Raw genomic sequence first — 17197 nt, 5'->3', positions numbered from 1 at the left:
CGCTGGGTGAAGAAACGGGCCGGTTGGGGCTCAAAGGGGTGTAAGGAATGGGGGCTGGAGACCAGCCGCTGCGGTGGGTACCAAACTGGGAGGTGCTGGTGACTCTCTCGAGGGCCCAGAGCCCTGCAGAGGGATCGGGCTGGACGGGAGCTTTGGGCAACGGTCAACAGCAGGAGCTTGAACTTCGGCACCTGGGACCTTCCTTACTGGTGGGGGTGACCACGTAGCGGCTCTGCCTCCAGCCCCGGGGTGCTGGGGACAGGGAGGGGACACCGGCTCTGAGCTGGGTGCCACCTCCAGCACCGCGCTCTGGGCAGGGGCAGCCGCGGGGTGAGCAGGACGTGGGGGCTTGGGGGCAACTCCGGGTCCCCCGACGGGGTCGTCTCCGCCCTCGGGTGGCTCAGCACGGGGTGCTGGGGGCCACAAGGGTGTCACGGGCTCCCAAGGAGGGGACAGGGTCCGGCCAGCGCCAGAACCAGCTCTGCCTGTCTGGGGGTCCCCCCCTGCATCGCCCCTTCCCCTGCCTGCTGCCCCACACCAGACCCTGCAGGCAGCCAGGCTGGGGGGGTGGGGGGGGCTGGGTGAGCCACGTGTCCCCTCTTTGTCCCAGCAAGGGACAGGGGTCAGCGCCCTTCTGTGCCTCAGTTTCCCCCGAGGCTTTGTAGCCCCAAGGATGTGCCCCGTTGGGGGGCGAGGAGGGCAGCCCATGGGCAGAGATTGACACCCCCCCCCCCCCCCGCCACCTTCTCCCATCACCCCCTCCCCAGCCAAGGGACGGGGAGTGGGACTGGGGCAGGGACCAGGACCAGGGCTGGAGCAAGGAGAGGGACTGGGAGCGGAGACGAGCCCCAGCTGGGGTTGGGTGTGGGGCTGCGGGGGACCACCCAGCCTCCCACTGGGAGAGCTGCGGCCCCTGACCTTGACCCAGGTGTAAAAGCCCATCGGTTGAGGGGGGGTCCTGCTCCTTCTCCTCCTCCTCCCCCTCCCCCTCCTCCCTCACGATGAAGGCTCTCGGGAGAAGGTGGTTTGTGCTCTTTCTTGTGGCAGCAGCCTGGGCGCAGGATGCCCTGGGTAAGGGGGGGGGGGGAAGGATTTGGGGGAGGTGGGGGGAAAACCCTGCTGGGTCTGGCCCTTCTCCTTGGTGAGGGGGACCCGGTGGTGACCCCCCTGGGCTGGGCTGCTGGGTACCTCTGCCCTGGGGGGGTGGGCACGGGTGATGGATGGATGGATGGATGGTGACGGAGGAGGACCCCAGTCCCTCCTCCACCCCAGGCAGGGTAGGTCTGTAGGTCAGGCTGCCTCAAACGCGGCGTTTGGGGCTGAGGGGGTCACATCCAGAGCGAGGGGAAACCCCTGGGGTGGGTCCTGCCGCTCCCCCATCTTTTTGGGGGGGACCCTGGAGGAGCATCACGGCCACCTCGGTACCCTGGGGTGACAGCACGGAGCAGCTCAGCCCCCCGGAGCCACCTCCTTCCCAAGGCTGGAAGTGCTAAAACGGGGCAACTCCAGGGGTTTGTGCTTGGGGGGGGTCCCCAGCTCAGCCCTCCCCTCGTCCCGCCGCAGTCTCTGTCACGTGTGGCCACGCGTGGCTCTCGGTGGCCGTGCCAGCTAGCCTCCTGGGGAGCCGTGTGGCCCGTGGGGAGCTGACCCTGGGATCTGGCTGTGGGGTCACCGCTGCTGATGGGGACTGGTACCGGCTGGAGCACCCACTGGTGGGCTGCGGGACCACCCTGGAGGTGAGGAGCTGGGGGGGGGGGGGGGGAGTGAGGATTGGGTGTCCCCTGATGGAGGTGCCACCTCCTCGGGGTGGGTGGAGGATGGAAGGAGCTGGGGGGACACACCACGTCCCAGGGGGTCAGGGCTTCCTCGGCCATAACCGCTGAAGCCCCCCCATGGCTGGGGGGGAAACCGCGGGGGACAAGCGTGGTGGGCCCCCCCCCAACCCCCCCCCCATTTTCCCCCGGGGGTGTCAGTGCTGTCACTGTCACAGCACCCATGTGTGGGCCGAGCTCAAGGGCTGGACCCCCAAGTCCTGCCACACCCCCCCCCCCCCCCCCGGTCCCCTTGGGAAGGGCTCCCAGCAGCACCCACAGAGAGCCCCCCACTCTTTGTGCAGGGGGGGGGGAGCACCAGGGCCGTTATGGATGACCTGAAACTCGGCTCTTGCCGTGGGCCCAGGAGTTTTGTGGCTCCTGGGGTGCTGGGGACAGGGAGGGGACCCCCAGGTGCCCCCTCCAGCCTTCTGCCTGCTCCTTCCCCCAGCTCCTCCCGGACACCATCCGCTACAGCAACGTCCTCCACTACCGCCCCTCGCCCGGGGGGTCCGTGGCTCGCTCCAGACCCTTCTCCCTCCCCGTGGACTGTCACTACCCCAGGTAACGGGGGACACCCCCCACCTCCCTCCCTCCCCCGTGTCCCCATGCTCCACCAGCTCATGCTGGGCAGGGAGGGTGGTGGGAGGAGGAGGAGGGGAGGGGGGTGTTTTCCCCACCCATGGGGGGGGGGACGTGGCGTGCGGGGGGTGCCCTGCCTGCCCCTGTCACCCCGCTCGAGGACGCTCTGTGGTGGCGCAGGACGGGCAGCGTTTCGGCCGGGGCCATCCAGCCCACTTGGGTCCCCTTCGGCTCCACCATCGCTCACCGGAGACGCTCCCGCTTCGCCCTGGATGTGTACGACCGTGAGTGGGGGAACCCCAAACCCCCTCGTTCCCCTGTGCGGGGGGGGGGGAACCCCCCTCCCTCCCCCTCCACCTCGCTTCTGCCTGAGCCAACCCCCCGGGGTGATGCTGGGGGCACCCAGGGCTACGTATCTCCCAGGTACCTGGTCCTCCCGCCTGCGCCAGCCCACCTATTCCGCGGGGGAGCGGGTTAAGGTCGAGGTGTCGGTGAGCCCCGAGCCCCCCCTGGCCCTGAGGGTCTTCGTGGACAAGCGTGTGGCCAGCCTGAGCGTGGCCGCGCGGCCGAAACACGAGGTCGTCGCTGGCCACGGGTGAGTGCTGGGGGCGGGGGGGTGGGGGTTGCTCTCCCTCCTCGCCGCGACCCTCCGGGGGGGGGGCAGGGGGGGTGGCAGAGCCCGGTTCACCCCGTTTGCCATCCCGGTAGGTGCTGGCTGGATGGGCAGCTGGGTCGCTCTCGCTTCCTACCCCAGCGTGGAGACGGCGTCGTCCGCTTCCAGCCGGACACCGTCCTCTTCCCGAACACCTCCGGCAGCCAGGTCTGTGCCAGCGGGGTGGGGGGGGGGGGGGGGACAGCCAGCCCGCCACTGGTGTTGGGGGGGGATTGGTGGAGAGCCAGGGGGCAGCTCAGGGGCGGCAGGAGGATGCTTGGCTGTCGCCAACCCGCAGGGGGTCAGGAAAACCCCTCCAGAGACCAGCGGAGACGTCCTGGGTTAACGCTGGGCACCGGGGACGGGGGGTCCTGCCCCAAGGCGTCCCCCGCACGTGGCACTCCACAAATCCCTGTACACTCAGCCCACACCTATTCAGTCCCTACGGTGCATCTCCATCATCATCCTCTCCACGGGTGGTTCTGCTCCTCTCGCTCCCGACCCCAAGGAGCGCAGCCTCTGCCGGCGTCTGCTGCTGTGCCCTTGTGAGCAGGGGGTGTCCCTGGGGGGGGCGGCCCGTGAGGCAGGGGGGCTCGGCCGCTCCTCGAAGGGACCGTGTGTGGTCAGGGAACGCGTCCCGGGCTCGCAGGCTCTTGGCTCGTCCCTGCTTTGGTCGGGATTCAAGGACGACACCCGACGGGCACCATCCTGGATCCTGCCCAGCAGACACCTTGGGCTGCAGCACCTTATCCTCGTTTCCCATCATTAATAGTTCCTGGTTAATGAGCACCTTGGGGCTGGGGCTCTGCAGGGGTGTCTGGGCAGCGCTGGCAATACACCTTGTATTTTATATTTGATCGTTTGTTCCGTTTGAGGCTTGTTTTCCCAACACAATCAGTAGTTTCTCCTATTAATATCCACTAATCAGGATTCTTGATATTTAGCAGTAAGTATCTAAGAATTCTTGATACTCAGAAGTGAGGGGACTTCTAAGCAGCGTCCTAAAATCCTAAACCTGGCGGTTTCTGCAGCAGCCCTCCCTCCGCTGTCACCTGAAGGCCATGGCAAAGGCGGTCGGCCACCCCTCGGGCGAAGCCGGTTCCTCCGACCGCGTGGCAGCCGCCTGGCGCTCCCCGGACGGCACCGACTGCTCCCGCGGCGGCTCTCCGGCCGGCCGCGGGGGCCGGCGGCGGCTGGCCGGCAGCGGCGGTAAGCGTTACCCCTTACGGTGGGATCCGTGAGCCCTACGAGGGGGGACGGGCCTGAGGGGCTTCTCCTCGCAGGGTTCGAAGGCGAAGCCCGTGTCCTCCTCCCCGGTCCCCCGGGGCCCAGCTCGTCCCCGGAGCTCCCCACGGCACCGCCTCGCCGCCCCTCGGTCCCCGTGGTGCGGGGCAAGAAGAGAGACGTCGGTGAGTGCGAGCCGCCCCACGGTGCCGAGGGGGGTGGCTGGGGGGGGGGGGGGGGGGGGGTCACCCTGCCATCCCCCAGCCCCTCACCCCCTTCTCTTCCCCCCTCCTTCCCCTCCCCACAGGGCCAGCTGTCCCCGCCACCACGCTGGCCATGGTGGCCATGTGCTCCGTCCTCGCCGCCGTCGCCGCGGCCGGCTGCTACTGCTCCGCGCGGCGCCGACGGAGCGGGCAGCGGGTGGGGGGCCCTGGGGCAGCCCCGGGGGAGCCCCACGAGGTGGCCATGGCCCCCACTGCGGTCAGGGGTGTCTGGGCCCCCCCCGGGAACCCCTCTGCGGATGCTGCCATGGTGTGACGACCCCCCCCAACTTATTTTTAGAAATAAACCGTTTAGAAATGACCCAAACGGCTGTGCTGGGTCAGCAGGGGGTGGGGGGGGGGCTGCAGAGACCATGTCCCCTCCTCAGTGCTGGGGGGGGGGGGCTGGGGCATGTCCCCAGCGCCTTTGGGTACCCCGAAGGGGGGTCCTACTGCCCTTTCTGGGGTGCCCCTATGGGGGTGGGAAGGAAGGCTGGGTCCCCCAGCAAGCGTCTGTCCCTGAATTAAGGGAGCCAGTGCTGCTCTGCACCGCAGCCTGCAGCCCCCCACCCCTGAGAGAGTGGCTGGGGGGGGGGGGGAGTGGGGTGGGACACCCCCACGCTGATGCCAGGGTCTGTCCCCTGCCCCTGTCACCTCCTGCAGCCAGGGAACAGGCACCTCCCGGGGGGCAGAACCAGCCTGGACCCATCCCTGCTTGGGGAAGGGGATGTCGAGGAGCATCCCCCCCTCCCAACCTAGGGGGGGGACACCCTACCCAGGCAGGGGGTAGCCCCCCCCCCCCCCGCTGATGCCCTCCGCAGCCCCCAGCTCTGCAGGGAGGCGGCAGTTCGTGCCTAATGGCCCTTGATGGATCTTCCAGGAACTCGCTGCAGAAAGCTTTTATTTTTCTTTTTTTTTTTTTCTTTTTTTTTTTTTTTCCTTCTTTTTTTTCCCCCCCTCCTCCTTCCTGAGCTCCTGTAAACACGGGCTGGGGCTGGGGGCGGCTCTCGGCAGGGCTGGGCTCAGCCAGGAGCTGGGATACACCCCCCCCCCCCCCCCCCCCCCTAGACTCTGGCTTCCCCTGGCACCCTGCTTTCCCCCTCTCCCTGGGGGACATGGGGGGGGGGGGGGAGGGGGATGATGTCCCTGAGCACATCCCTGGGTGCCACAGGGGTCTCCGAGTACGTCCCTAGGTGACATGGGGGGGGGGGGGGGTGTCTCTGAGCGCATTCCTGGGTGCCACAGGGGTCTCCGAGCACGTCCTTAGGTGACGAGGCAAGGGGGGTGTCTCTGAGCGCATCCCTGGGTGGTACGGGGGTCCCTGAACACATCCCTAGGTGACATGGGGGGGGGTGTCTCTGACTGTGTCCCTGGGTGGCACAAGGGTCTCTGAGTGCATCCCTGGGGGGTACAGGGGTCCCTGAGCACGTCCCTAGGTGCCGTGGTGGGGGTCTCCAAGCTCATTTTTCATCCCTAGGTGACATGGGGATCTCCGAGCACATCCCTGGGGGGTGCAGGGGTCCCTGAGCACGTCCCTGGGTGACAAGGGGGGGTGTCCCTGGGCGGTACAGGGGTCCCTGAGCACGTCCTTAGGTGACATGGTGGGGGTCTCCAAGCACATTGCCCATCCCTAGGTGACACGGGGGTCTCCAAGCACACCCCTGGGTGGTACAGGGGTCCCTGAGCATGTCCCTGGGTGACATGGCAAAGAGGGGGGGGGGGGTGTCTCCAAGCTCATCCCTGGGTGACAAGGGGGGGGGGGGGGTGTGTCCCTGAGTGGTACAGGGGTCCCTGAACTCATCCTTAGGTGACATGGTGGGGGTCTCCAAGCACATCTCTGGGTGATACGGGGGGGGGGGGGGGGAGGTGTCACTGAGTACATCCCTGAGCGGTACAGGGGTCCCTGAGCACGTCCCTAGGTGACATGGTGGGGGTCTCCAAGCACATTGCCCATCCCTAGGCGACACGGGGGGGGTCTCCGAGCACACCCCTGGGTGGCGCAGGGGTCCCTGAGCACGCCCCTGGGTGACGCGAGGGTCCCCACCCCCCGCTGTTGGGCCCTGAGCATCTTTCCCTGGACCCCTCCCCTGAACGGGGGGTGGGCAACCCCGAGCAGCTCCCCCATGCAGCTGGGGCACCCCGCTTTCCTCTCCCCACCGGGGCTGCCCCCCCCCCCCCCCCCCCCCCGCTTTCCTCTCCCCACCGGGGCTGCCCCCCCCCCCCCCGCTTTCCTCTCCCCACCGGGGCTGCCCCCTCCCCCCCCCCCCCCCCGATGGGGGTGGGGGGAGGATTTTTTGGGAGGGGGGGGGGTGTGCTGCTTTCCCCCTCCTCTCCCATCTGCTCCGCCTCCCTCGGCCCCCAGCGACAGTGCGGGGGGCGGACAGCGGGGGGTTCCCCCGTGGGTCGGGGGGTTCCCCCGTGGGTCGTGGACCCCCGGGGGGGGGGGTGGGGTGGGGTGGAGGTGGGGGGGGGGTGGGGGTGGTGTTGGGCGGTGGCCCCGGGGATGCCGCAAGTTCTGACATCAGCCGCGTTGCGCCAATGGGTACCGGGTGGGGCGGGGGCTGCTCCGGCGGGGACCGGGCTGCTCCGGGACCGGAGGTGGCGGGGGGGGGGGGGGGGGGGGGGGGGCGGGGGGTGGTGGTGGGGGTCCCGGTGGTCCTACTGACCGCCCCTCTCCCCTCCCCGCTACCTCCCTGCAGGGGATGGGGAGCCTGCGGCTGGGCAGCCGCGCCGTGATGTACACGGCCGAGACCCTCCCCAAGGGCAAGAACCGAGTGATGGGGGTGAGTCCGGGCTGGGGAGGGGGTAATTTGGGAGGGGGGGGGGGGCTGGCACCCCTGGAAAATCCCCTCCAGCCCCATTCCCAAAGGTTTCTCCCCCTCCTGCTGGCCCTTCGGGGGATGCTGAGGCTTTGGGGCGGCTCGAAGGAAAGGGGTATCCCCATTTTTTTGGGGGGGGGGGGATGAGTTGGCCCCGCTTTCACCCCTACCCCATCCCCCAGACCATCCAAATCATGACGGGGTTCATGCACATCGGCTTCGGGATCGTCCTGACGACGCTCACCAACGTCTACACCTCCGTCTTCGTCATCGGCGAGATCCCCTTCCTGGGCGGCGTGTCTGTGCGTGGGGCTGGGGGGGGGGGGGGGGGATGCCCACCGGGGGGGGGGGGATGCCCACCAGGGTCCCAGGGCCCCCAAGGACTGGGGACAGGGGGTGCTGGTTCAACATTTGTAAAACTCAAGGACTAAAAAGGCACGAGAAGGAACCACCGTGCCCCGGAGAGCCCGTGGGCAGCTTGTTCCTGGGTGGGTTTGGGGGGGAGGGCGGGGGGGGCTTAGGGTGACCTCGGCGGCGGCTGATTGTCCCCCTCCCCGTCTGTCTCCCGGCGCAGTTCATCATCTCGGGGTGTCTCTCTATCGGGGCGGAGAAGAGCCCCACGGAATGTGCGGTGAGTGTCCCCGGGGATCCCCCGTCGTTCGGAGGAAGAGGGGGGGGGTGGGCAGGCGAGTGGACCCCGGGTGACACCCGGGGAGGGGGCAAAGCCACCTTGGAAGTTTGCGCCAGGGTGATTTCTGGGGAAAATAAAAAAAAAAAAAGTCATGGGAAGGAGGGAAGAAAAAAAAACCAACCAACCCCAACCTGCGCTGTCACCTACCAATCGTGTCCCCCCCCCCCGGGGCGGTGGGGGTCCCCCTGGGCTTTGGGGGGGGCTGACCCCTGCCCCAAAGCCCCTCCGCTCCCCGCAGGTGAAGGGCAGCCAGACCATGAACGTCATCAGCGCCATCTTCGCTCTGCTGGGCATCGTCGCCTTCATCGTTGACCTCAACCTGAACGGCCTCTACCGCTCCAGCTTCAACTACTACAGCTACCTCGTCCTGGTAATCGGGGGTCCTGCGTGTGTCCCCCCCCCACCCCCACCCCCACCCCCATGTCGCGCGTGTGTCCCTCCCCCAGCCTCTGCTTTTGGAGCAGCCGTACCCAGGGGCTGGCTTGAGCCTGCCTGGGGAGGGCTAAACCTTTTGGAAACCTCCCCTGTGCCTTTCTCCATCCCTGGGGGCTGTTGTGCTTCCCCGCTGGGGGCCGCCTGAGCCCTTCCTGGGGGTGGAGGGGGGGCTTTGCCGGGCTCCGCTGCACGCTTCAGCCCCGTCGGTGCCGTGAGCCCGACCTATTTTAGGCCGGTACCTCAGGAGATGACTCAAGCCCTGGAAGCACCCTCTTTCTCTCCACAAGCAGCGAGGCAAAGGGCTCCCAGCAAGGCTTCGGTGCCCGCAGAGCCGGGGCTGCAGTGCTTTAGGATTGCTGGGAGAAGGGGAGCCCCAAAATCCTCCCCCTGTAGGTCCAAACCCAGGTTTTTCCTCCTCCTGGGTGCTGCTGATGCGGTGGTTTGGGTTTTGGTTTTCTTTTCCCCATCCTGGAGCTCGCAGGGCAGCGGGATTTCCATCGTGCTGCTCCCCTCCGCCATCCTGGAGTTCTGCATCGCTGCGGCCACCGCTAATTTCTGGAGTTCTGCATCGCTGCGGCCACCGCTAATTTCTGGGTTCCCCCCCCCCCCCCCCCCCCCTTTCCTGGAGCTCGCAGGCAACGGGATTTCCATCGTGCTGCTCATCTTCACCATCCTGGAGTTCTGCATCGCCGTGGCCACTGCGAATTTCTGGTGCCGGGCCACCCGCCTCAGCTCCAACGAGGTAAGGCAGGAGGTGGAGAGAGGGGCGGGGGGGGGGAGAGAAGGGCAGCAGGGACCGATAGCTGGCCAGACCCCCAGCACTGTGTGTGTGTGTCCCCCCCCTTGCCTCTCCCCCAGGCCATGCTGATCGTGCCCAGCACCACGCAGGCAGACCTGGCCGTGCCCCTGGCTGACCTGCCCCAGCCTCCCAGTTACAGCGAGGTGATCTACGACCCCAAAGAAGAACCCAGCTAGAAGCAGAGCCCCCGGGGGTCTGGCTGGCTCCTAGGAGCAGCATTGGACCCCCTGTCTGCATGACAGACCTCCCCCAAACCCCCCCCCCCCCCACACACCCCCCCGCCTGCCCTGGGAAAGCATGCCACCCCCAAACCCAGGGAGCACCCCAGCACCTCTGCCATGCTCCTCCGGGCCTGGGTGGGTGCAAGGAGAGTCCAGAGACCCCCCCTAGACCCCATTTTATCCTCTCCCCCCCCTCCCCAGAAGCAGCAGCTCTTGGGTTTCTTTGCAGCTGGCCGCCCCCCCCCCCCCCCCCCAAGGACGTCGGTCCGGCTCCCCGCACCCAGGGGGGACAGCATCCTCCTCCCGCCCCGCTGCAGGCTGGGACACACTGGGGGGGGGGGTGGTGGTGTGTCCCCCCTTCCCAAAAGCCAGCTGGTGTGTGTGTCTGTGTCCCCCAAAAGCCAGCAAGCACCCCCAATTTGCCCCCTGCCGCCGCACTAGGTCTCAAAGAGGGGGCTCTTTGGCTGCTTGGGAGAGAAGGGGCTTCTCCCGGGGAGGGAGGATCTTGGGGCTTTGTGGGGTGTTTCTGCCTGTAAATACCCAGTTGGCTGCTGGGGTTCGCTCAGGTCGGGGTTCAGGACCTCCTGGAGGTGCGGGGGCCACGCAGCAGGTAGCTGATAGAGACCCCGACGTACGCTGGGAGCCGTGGGGGTAGCCAGACCGCCTCACTCGGCTCGTCCCCCGTTGGCTTCGTTTTATCTTTGAAATAAACGCTCTGTCCGGGCTCGTGTCTCCTCGTTTTGGGGCTGCAACTTCCCCCTCCCTCCCTGTCCGGCAGGCAAGGGGCTCACCCACCTCCTGGGGCTCCTGCGCCCATCGCCCTCATCTGGTCCTGCTGGAGAGGGCGTGATGCCACGGTGTCCCCTCGTCCCTGTTCCCCCCCCCCCTCAGGGAATCCGCCACCCGAAATCCTCCCCTCCTCACACCCACAGCGTCACGGCTCGCTGTATCGAGGGCTGCTGGAGCAACTGGTCAGAAGCTGGTGACGATGGTGATGGCAGCAGCTCCGGGTTGTGACACCAGCCCAGGAGCTGCCCCCCGCTTCCAGGGGCTGGGGCTGCTCTTTGGGATGACACTGGGACACCGGGGGGGGGGGGGGCACGTTGTCCCTGTACCCACGGGGCCGCAAAGGCGGCTGGGCGGTCCCGTGGGATGGGGAGGGAGCTGATGGGTGCTCCCCACCCTCACCCGTGCTGCAAGCCCTCAAAAAAATCGTTTTTTTGGGGGGGAGGGGGGCAGGAATGGAAAGCAAAGGGCTCTCGGCCCATTTTGACCCAGCAGAGCGGTTGGTTGGGTCCCCACGAGCTCGTTGCTGCCTTCCAGCCTTCAGCACGGCGGGGGATGCCCGAGACCCCAAGGAGGAGAAAAGTTATTTGAGGAGAAAAGTTATTTAAGGAGCAGCCCGAGCTCCCGGAGAGCTCGGGATGGAGGTGAGGAAGGAGAGGAGAAGAACCCAGCGTTGATTTTTCAGAGGGGTGGGAGCACCCTGGTGAGTTGTACCCTAAGCAAGGCAGGGCAGGGGGGGGAAATCTCTCCCTGAAGCATCCCCCCTCACTGTCTGGGGACAGCACCTGCCCCCCAACTTCCCCCCTCTAGCCCCAGAGGAGGAGCAGGGAGTGTTCCCTCGAACCCAGCTTTAGTTTTGGGTTGTTAAACGTTCTCTTTCATGTTTCCACCATCCCCCCCGCTGCCAAGCCCTGACGATGCTCCCGCTGCTCAGCCGAAGCCTCATGGATTATTCACTTGCTGCCAAGTTATTTCTGGTCCCGGCTTTGAAAAAATAATGAGCCCGTTCGGTCGGGAAAAGCTCCAGAGATGGGGGAAGCGGGAGGAACAAGGCTCTCTCTGCTCCCCCCCCCCACGTTCCCAGCCTGTTGTGGCTCCTCACCTGTGGCTCCTGTACCTTCCCCACGGAGGGTCTCCAGCCCAGGGCAGGGCATCGCCATCCCCCCCAGCCAGGCTGGCAGGGCTTTGCCCACCATGGTGGTTCCCTCCTCACTCATCCTCCGCCACAACCGGGGTCTTTTTTGGCCCGGAGCATCCCGGTGCCACGTGCCGCGTCGCTGCTGGTCGGGGCCAGCCTCTTGCCGACTGCCCCTGCCCGTGAAACCGGGCATCGGCGGCGGGGCTCACCCCGAGCCCCTCAATCTTTCAACCCAGACTATCTCCCCACGGGCTCTCAAGGTTTTCCCATCGTTTCGCTGCGTTTAGGGGCAGCTTTCTCTGGAAATGCTGGAAGAAGGGGTCGAAGGCTCTGGGGAAATGCGATTCTCTTCTAGGTGTCTGCTCCTACGCGTTTAGCAGCCCTGAAACCTCCTGGGGAGGTTCTCCTCCTGCTCTGCTCTGCCCTGGTGAGGCCACCTCTGGAGTACTGGGTCCAGTTCCGGGCTGCCCAGTTCAAGAGAGTGACGGGGAGCTATTTATTAATATTCCTACACCAACGTAATCACGGGTTATTTTACCGATCAAGATCCCCGATGTACAAATCAGGGTGGGGAGGAGGGGAGGGTCTTCACCCCAACATCCCTCAGTTTCTCTGGTGCCACCCCACAAGCCAAGACGCCCCAAGAACGGGCACTTTCCCGCCCTGTCCCTGTCTCCCGCCTCCCTGTTCCGGACAATTTCACCACCAGCAGCAGCTTTAGCTCTGACCTTCTCCGTAAGGGCAGCAGCTGCTGTTCCTGAGCCTCACGGAGGGTTTGGGTGTTTCTGACCGTCGCGTAAGCGGATTGAATCAGGAAACAATTAAACACGAGACGTTAGTTGTTCGTTAAAAGCAATTAATTATCAATGAAAAGTAATTATCTATTCAAAATGACAACCTGGAGAGCCAACGCTTGCCACGGCGGCCGGCGGGGCCACCTCCCTACCAGGGGCTCCGCGCGTCGCGGCGACGCACGGGCGCTTCCCACCCTCTCTCTCGGTCAGCGGCTCCCCGTGTGCGTCGCCTCCTAAATCCCTCGTTGCCACGAGCTTTTTTTTTGTTGTTTTTTTGGTTTTCTGCCGGTTTCGTGAGCCGAGCCGGCTTAATGGTGAGCCCTGGTGAGGTGAGGGAGGAGAGCAGAATGTGCTGGGCTGGCCAGAAACCACGGAGGGGCTTGGGGGGGGGGGGGTCGGTGGGAAGGAAGCAAGCGCTGGTTTCCCCTTTGTGTCCTCCTTCGAGAACGGGGAGGAGAGAAAACGGCTGGCCAAAAAAAGGAGGTGCATTTCTCGGGATATCAGCCCCCCCCCCGACGTGGTTTTTGTTTCCCTTGGTGTTTGGGGGGGGCCGTAGCAGCGCGGCAGCGAGATGCCCCCAGCCCGCGAGTAACGCCTGGCTGCTCCCCCCCTGGGCGTGAGGGGGACGGGGACGGCCAGGAGCTGGGGACAGGCAGGGGGGGACACGGGGTGAGGCCACGGGGAGCTCACAGGGAGCCAGGGAGACACCCCCCCCCCCCCCCCGTTCATCTCAGGGGGGGTCCCGGCTCCATCCTGACCGCGGGGAGGCGGCACGCGGGGTCCGACGGAGCAGACCCACGGCCTCTGCGCCCCGGGAGAGGCTCAGGGTAGGAAGGGGCTCGGGACACGTGCCCAGGGGGTCTCACCACCCCCTCGGTACCACGGTGGGCGAAATGGGGCGGGCGGCGTTGTCCCAGTGGCTTTGGGGGGGGGGTTCACTGGTGCCTGGTAAGACCCTGGGGGAGCCGCGGGTTGGGCAAAGCCCTGGGGTGAATCAACCCCGGCCGTTAACGGGAAGCCCCGGAGGATCCTGGAGCTGACGCCCGCAGTGGGTGGAGGAGGCAATGGTCAACGTTCCCAAAAGGCTCGGGTGGGGGACGGAGCTGCCCCTGCCCTTGGCCGCACCGGGGTGGGGCAGGAGGGACCTTCTCAGGTTGGAGCTTCTTCGCCCTGGGATGCGTCAGCGGAGCCGCAGAGATGTGCTGGAGGTTTTCTGCGGCGTCGGGAGTTTTACTGGGGAGCGAAGGGATCAAAGGCTGGAGCTTTTTGATCCAGGGGATTGGGTGGAGATGATGGATACATCAGGGGAAGGAGATGATGGATACATTGGGGGAAGATGATGGACACATCAGGGGAAGGACATGAAGGACACATCAGAGGAAGGAGATGATGGACCCATCGGGGGAAGGAGATGAAGGACACATCAGGGGAAGGAGATGATGGACACACTGGGGGAAGGAGATGATGGACACATCGGGGGAAGGAGATGACGGACTCATCAGGGGAAGGAGATGACGGACCCATCAGGGGAAGGAGATGATGGACACATCAGGGGAAGGAGATGACGGACACATCAGGGGAAGGAGATGATGGACCCATCAGGGGAAGGAGATGATGGACACATCGGGGGAAGGAGATGATGGACACATCGGGGGAAGGAGATGACGGACACATCGGGGGAAGGAGATGACGGACACATTGGGGGAAGGAGATGATGGACCCTTCAGGGGAAGATGATGGACCCATCAGGGGAAGGAGATGATGGACACATCGGGAGAAGGAGATGATGGACACATTGGGGGAAGGAGATGACGGACACATCAGGGGAAGGAGATGACGGACACATTGGGGGAAGGAGATGACGGACTCATCAGGGACGGGCTTTGGGAGCACTGCCGCCGTGCCCCCAATGACAGCACCAATCCCCCCCCCCCCCCCCCGATGCGCTCCTGCCCAAAAGCCTTTGAGGGTGAGGGGGTGTCACCGAGAGCTCTGCACGTGCCACAGTTCGGGGGGGGGTGTGTGTGTGTTTCTAAGCCGCAGCCCCCCCACCCAGCCCCCCGAAAAGAGCGTCTCCACTTGCGGTTTGAGCTCCCTTCTCGCAACCCACGCTGCGTCTCCTCGGAGCAGCCCGAGTCTCGACGGCGCCGCGGAGCAGAACCGTCCCACCACGGAGCAGAACCGTCCCACCACGGTCACTCAGGAGCAGCCCTGAGCCACCAAAAGGGCAAGGACACCCCCCCCCCCCCCCCCCGCCCCCCAGCAGGCAGCGGTGCTCCCCCCAGCCTCCCTGCCTGCCCCTGCCTGCTCCTGGCTCCTCGCTTCCTAAGCTGGGGCGAGTAACCTCCTGTCCCAGGAAAATGGGGCTCTCTCGTTCTGGAACCAGTATCGCAACAGCCCTGGGAGACCCAGAAACATTTGGAGGCAAAGCAAAATGTTGACTTTCGGTATTTTTATGGGGCTATAAAAGTTTTTTTCACAGGAAGCAGCAAGTTTCTGTGAGAAGCGTTTCCCCGACGCAATCTATTTTCTTTGGGGGAAAAAAAAAAGAGGAAAAGCAGGGCTTTTTGGGCCTGGAAAAGGCACTTTTGGTTCCACCAGGCTCGTAAACTCGTCCCGCGCTGGTGGGATGGAGATGCTGGAGGTGGAGGGAAGGGAGGTTCTCACTGAACCCCCTGCCCCAAGCCCCAGCACCCAGCCAGGCTTCCCCCCTTCATCCTGCGACATCCTAAGGGACACGGGGCCGTGGTGCTGAAGCCATCGATCGTGGCGGTCCCCAGCCACCAGCCCAGGTGTCTTCGCTCTCCTCCGGCCGCGCCGAAAGCCGCGCTCGCCAGGCAGACGTCTCGCCCCCGGCACCAGCCCTCAGCCCCGTGCGGGAGCGGCTCCTGGAGATTTAAAAGGAAGAAAAAGCAGCAGAGAAAAGGTTTCCAGCTGTCAGGAGAGCAAAACTAACAAAGAAATAGAATTAAAATCCCAGGAATGCGTTGTATATATCAGCAAAGCCAGAAATTCCTGCCAATAAAGGGCTGGAAGGCTTCACCGCCCGGGCTTGCCACTTCCCCGCATCTGCTCAGCCAGAAAAGCTTCACCTCCTCTGGCATCTGTTCCCGAAATAAATCGTCACATCCTACCTTGGGCTCCTGCCATCCCCAGCTGGACCTGGCTTTATTTAGAAGGGGAAAAGCGCTTTCTCCACGGATACCTCGCGCGGGGTTGGGTGGTTTTTTTTTTGCCCAGCCGCTTCCCCGAGCCCCGGCTGCCGAGGGCAGTCACGGCTTTTTTTTGTGGGTTTTTTTTTTTTTTTCTGGCCAAAAAGCTGAAACTTCAGGAATGCTTTAGGAATCTGAAAAGGCGGATTTGGGAGGAAATCCACCGTAGCCGGCGGGTTCGGCTGGGAACGCAAGCCGTGGCGAATGCCCAAAGACACCCTGGCTGTAGAAGGGCTAAAGGGGGGATCCCGGCATTTCCACGGCTGCTAAAGTGTTCCTGACCCCAAGGGAGTCCCCAGCCAGCGCGGGACTCGTTGGGATCGGGGTGTCGACAGAGGGTCTCCCTCCGGAGGGACACGCTGACGAGCCACCAGCAGAAATTCAAGGCAGCGGAGGAGGACGAGGAGCTGAATCGCCTCCATCTCCGTGTTTTTCCTGGAAAGCCGCGCCGGCAGTCGCAGCCCCTTTACAAGGCCAAGCGCTCGGTGCTCCGTCGGGGATGGAGGGATGGACAGGGGGAAACGCCACCGCCAGCTCGTCCCCAGCATGGTGGCCGGCTCCCTCCTCTGCCCAGGCTCGTGGCCATCAGCCCAGCTAGCCACTGGGCGGCCCGCCGGTTTCCAGCCTCCGCAACGGGGATGGAAGGAGAGGCTTGCCAACGTGACGCCCGTCTACAAGAAGGGCTGGAAGGAGGATTCGGGGAACGACAGACCCGTCGGGCTGACCCCGGTGCTGGGGAAGGTCATGGAGCGGTTCAGCTTGAGGGTGCTCAGGTGGCATCTGCAGGACAACCAGGGACTCAGGCCCAAGCCAGCGTGGGGTCATGAAGGGCAGGTCTTGCTTGACCAACCTGATCTCCTTCCATGACCAGGCCACCGGGCCAGGCGATGAGGGGAAGGCTCTAGAGGTCATCTACCGGGACTTCAGTAAAGCCTTTGACAGCATCTCCCACGGCGTTCTCCTAAGAAGGCTGGTGGCTCGTGGCCTGGGCAGCTGCACACCGAGCTGGGTCAAAAACTGGCTGGATGGCTGAGCCCGAAGTTTTGTGGTGAATGGAGGTCAACCCCGTTGGCAACCGGTCACGAGGGGTGTCCCCCAGGGCTCAGCGGTGGGAGCGGTCTGGAACGTCTTGATCGGTGATCTGGGCGAGGGGATCGAGTGCTGCCTCGGCCGGTGGGCAGAGGACAGGGAATTGGGCGGGAGGGTGGATCTGCTGGAGGGCAGGAAGGCTCTGCAGAGGGACCTGGACAGGCTGGATCGAAGGGCTGAGGCCACCGCTGTGAGGTTCAACAAGGCCAAGTTCCAGGTCCTGCCCTTGGGTCACCACAACCCCACGCAGCGCTACAGGCTCGGGGAGGAGCGGCTGGGAAGTGCCTGGTGGGAAAAAACCGGTCAACAGCTGGGTGAACATGAGCCAGCAGTGTGCCCAGGTGGCCAAGAAGGCCAACAGCACCCTGGCTTGTACCAGCCGTGGTGTGGCCAGCGGGAGCAGGGAGGGGATGGTGCCCCTGCGCTCGGCACTGGCGAGGCCGCCCCTCGAACGCGGGGTGCAGGTTTGGGCCCCTCACTGCAAGGAGGACATTGAGGGGCTGGAGCGTGTCCAGGGAAGGGCGATGAGTCTGGAGAGCAGGTCTGGTGAGGAGCGGCTGAGGGACCTGGGGGTGTTCAGCCTGGAGAAGAGGAGGCTGAGGTCGCTCTCTGCAGCCACCTGAGAGGAGGCTGGAGTGAGGTGGGGTCGGTCCCTTCTCCCAGGTAACAAGCGGTGGGATGAGA

At 65.1% G+C, this 17197-nt stretch overlaps 1 protein-coding gene across 1 annotated transcript; it reads left to right on the top strand.

Annotated features, from left to right (window-relative positions):
• Positions 1-7228: 7228 nt before the first annotated feature.
• LOC147414595 (membrane-spanning 4-domains subfamily A member 12-like) lies at positions 7229-9449 on the top strand. The gene is made up of 6 exons (XM_086472453.1): positions 7229-7312; positions 7531-7650; positions 7923-7979; positions 8278-8409; positions 9103-9216; positions 9333-9449. Exons 1-6 carry the CDS (start codon positions 7232-7234, stop codon positions 9447-9449), a joined length of 621 nt encoding a protein of 206 aa, XP_086328579.1. The 5' UTR covers positions 7229-7231.
• Positions 9450-17197: the final 7748 nt, after the last annotated feature.

The sequence above is a fragment of the Leptosomus discolor genome, chromosome 12 (genome assembly GCF_034619465.1).
Source record: "Leptosomus discolor isolate bLepDis1 chromosome 12, bLepDis1.hap2, whole genome shotgun sequence".
Taxonomy (NCBI): Eukaryota; Metazoa; Chordata; class Aves; order Leptosomiformes; family Leptosomidae; genus Leptosomus; species Leptosomus discolor.
Note: the sequence above shows the minus strand (reverse complement) of the source record. Positions and strands in the feature narration are given on the sequence as shown.

What these genes read in the sequence shown, in the direction of transcription:
- LOC147414595 (XM_086472453.1), top strand. Translation starts at nt 7,232, where the DNA reads ATGGGGAGCCTGCGGCTGGGCAGCCGCGCCGTGATGTACACGGCCGAG. An exon ending in GCAAGAACCGAGTGATGGGG is followed by an intron (nt 7,313 to 7,530) that starts GTGAGTCCGGGC and finishes CCCATCCCCCAG; the next exon opens with ACCATCCAAATCATGACGGG. An exon ending in ACTACAGCTACCTCGTCCTG is followed by an intron (nt 8,410 to 9,102) that starts GTAATCGGGGGT and finishes CCTTTCCTGGAG; the next exon opens with CTCGCAGGCAACGGGATTTC.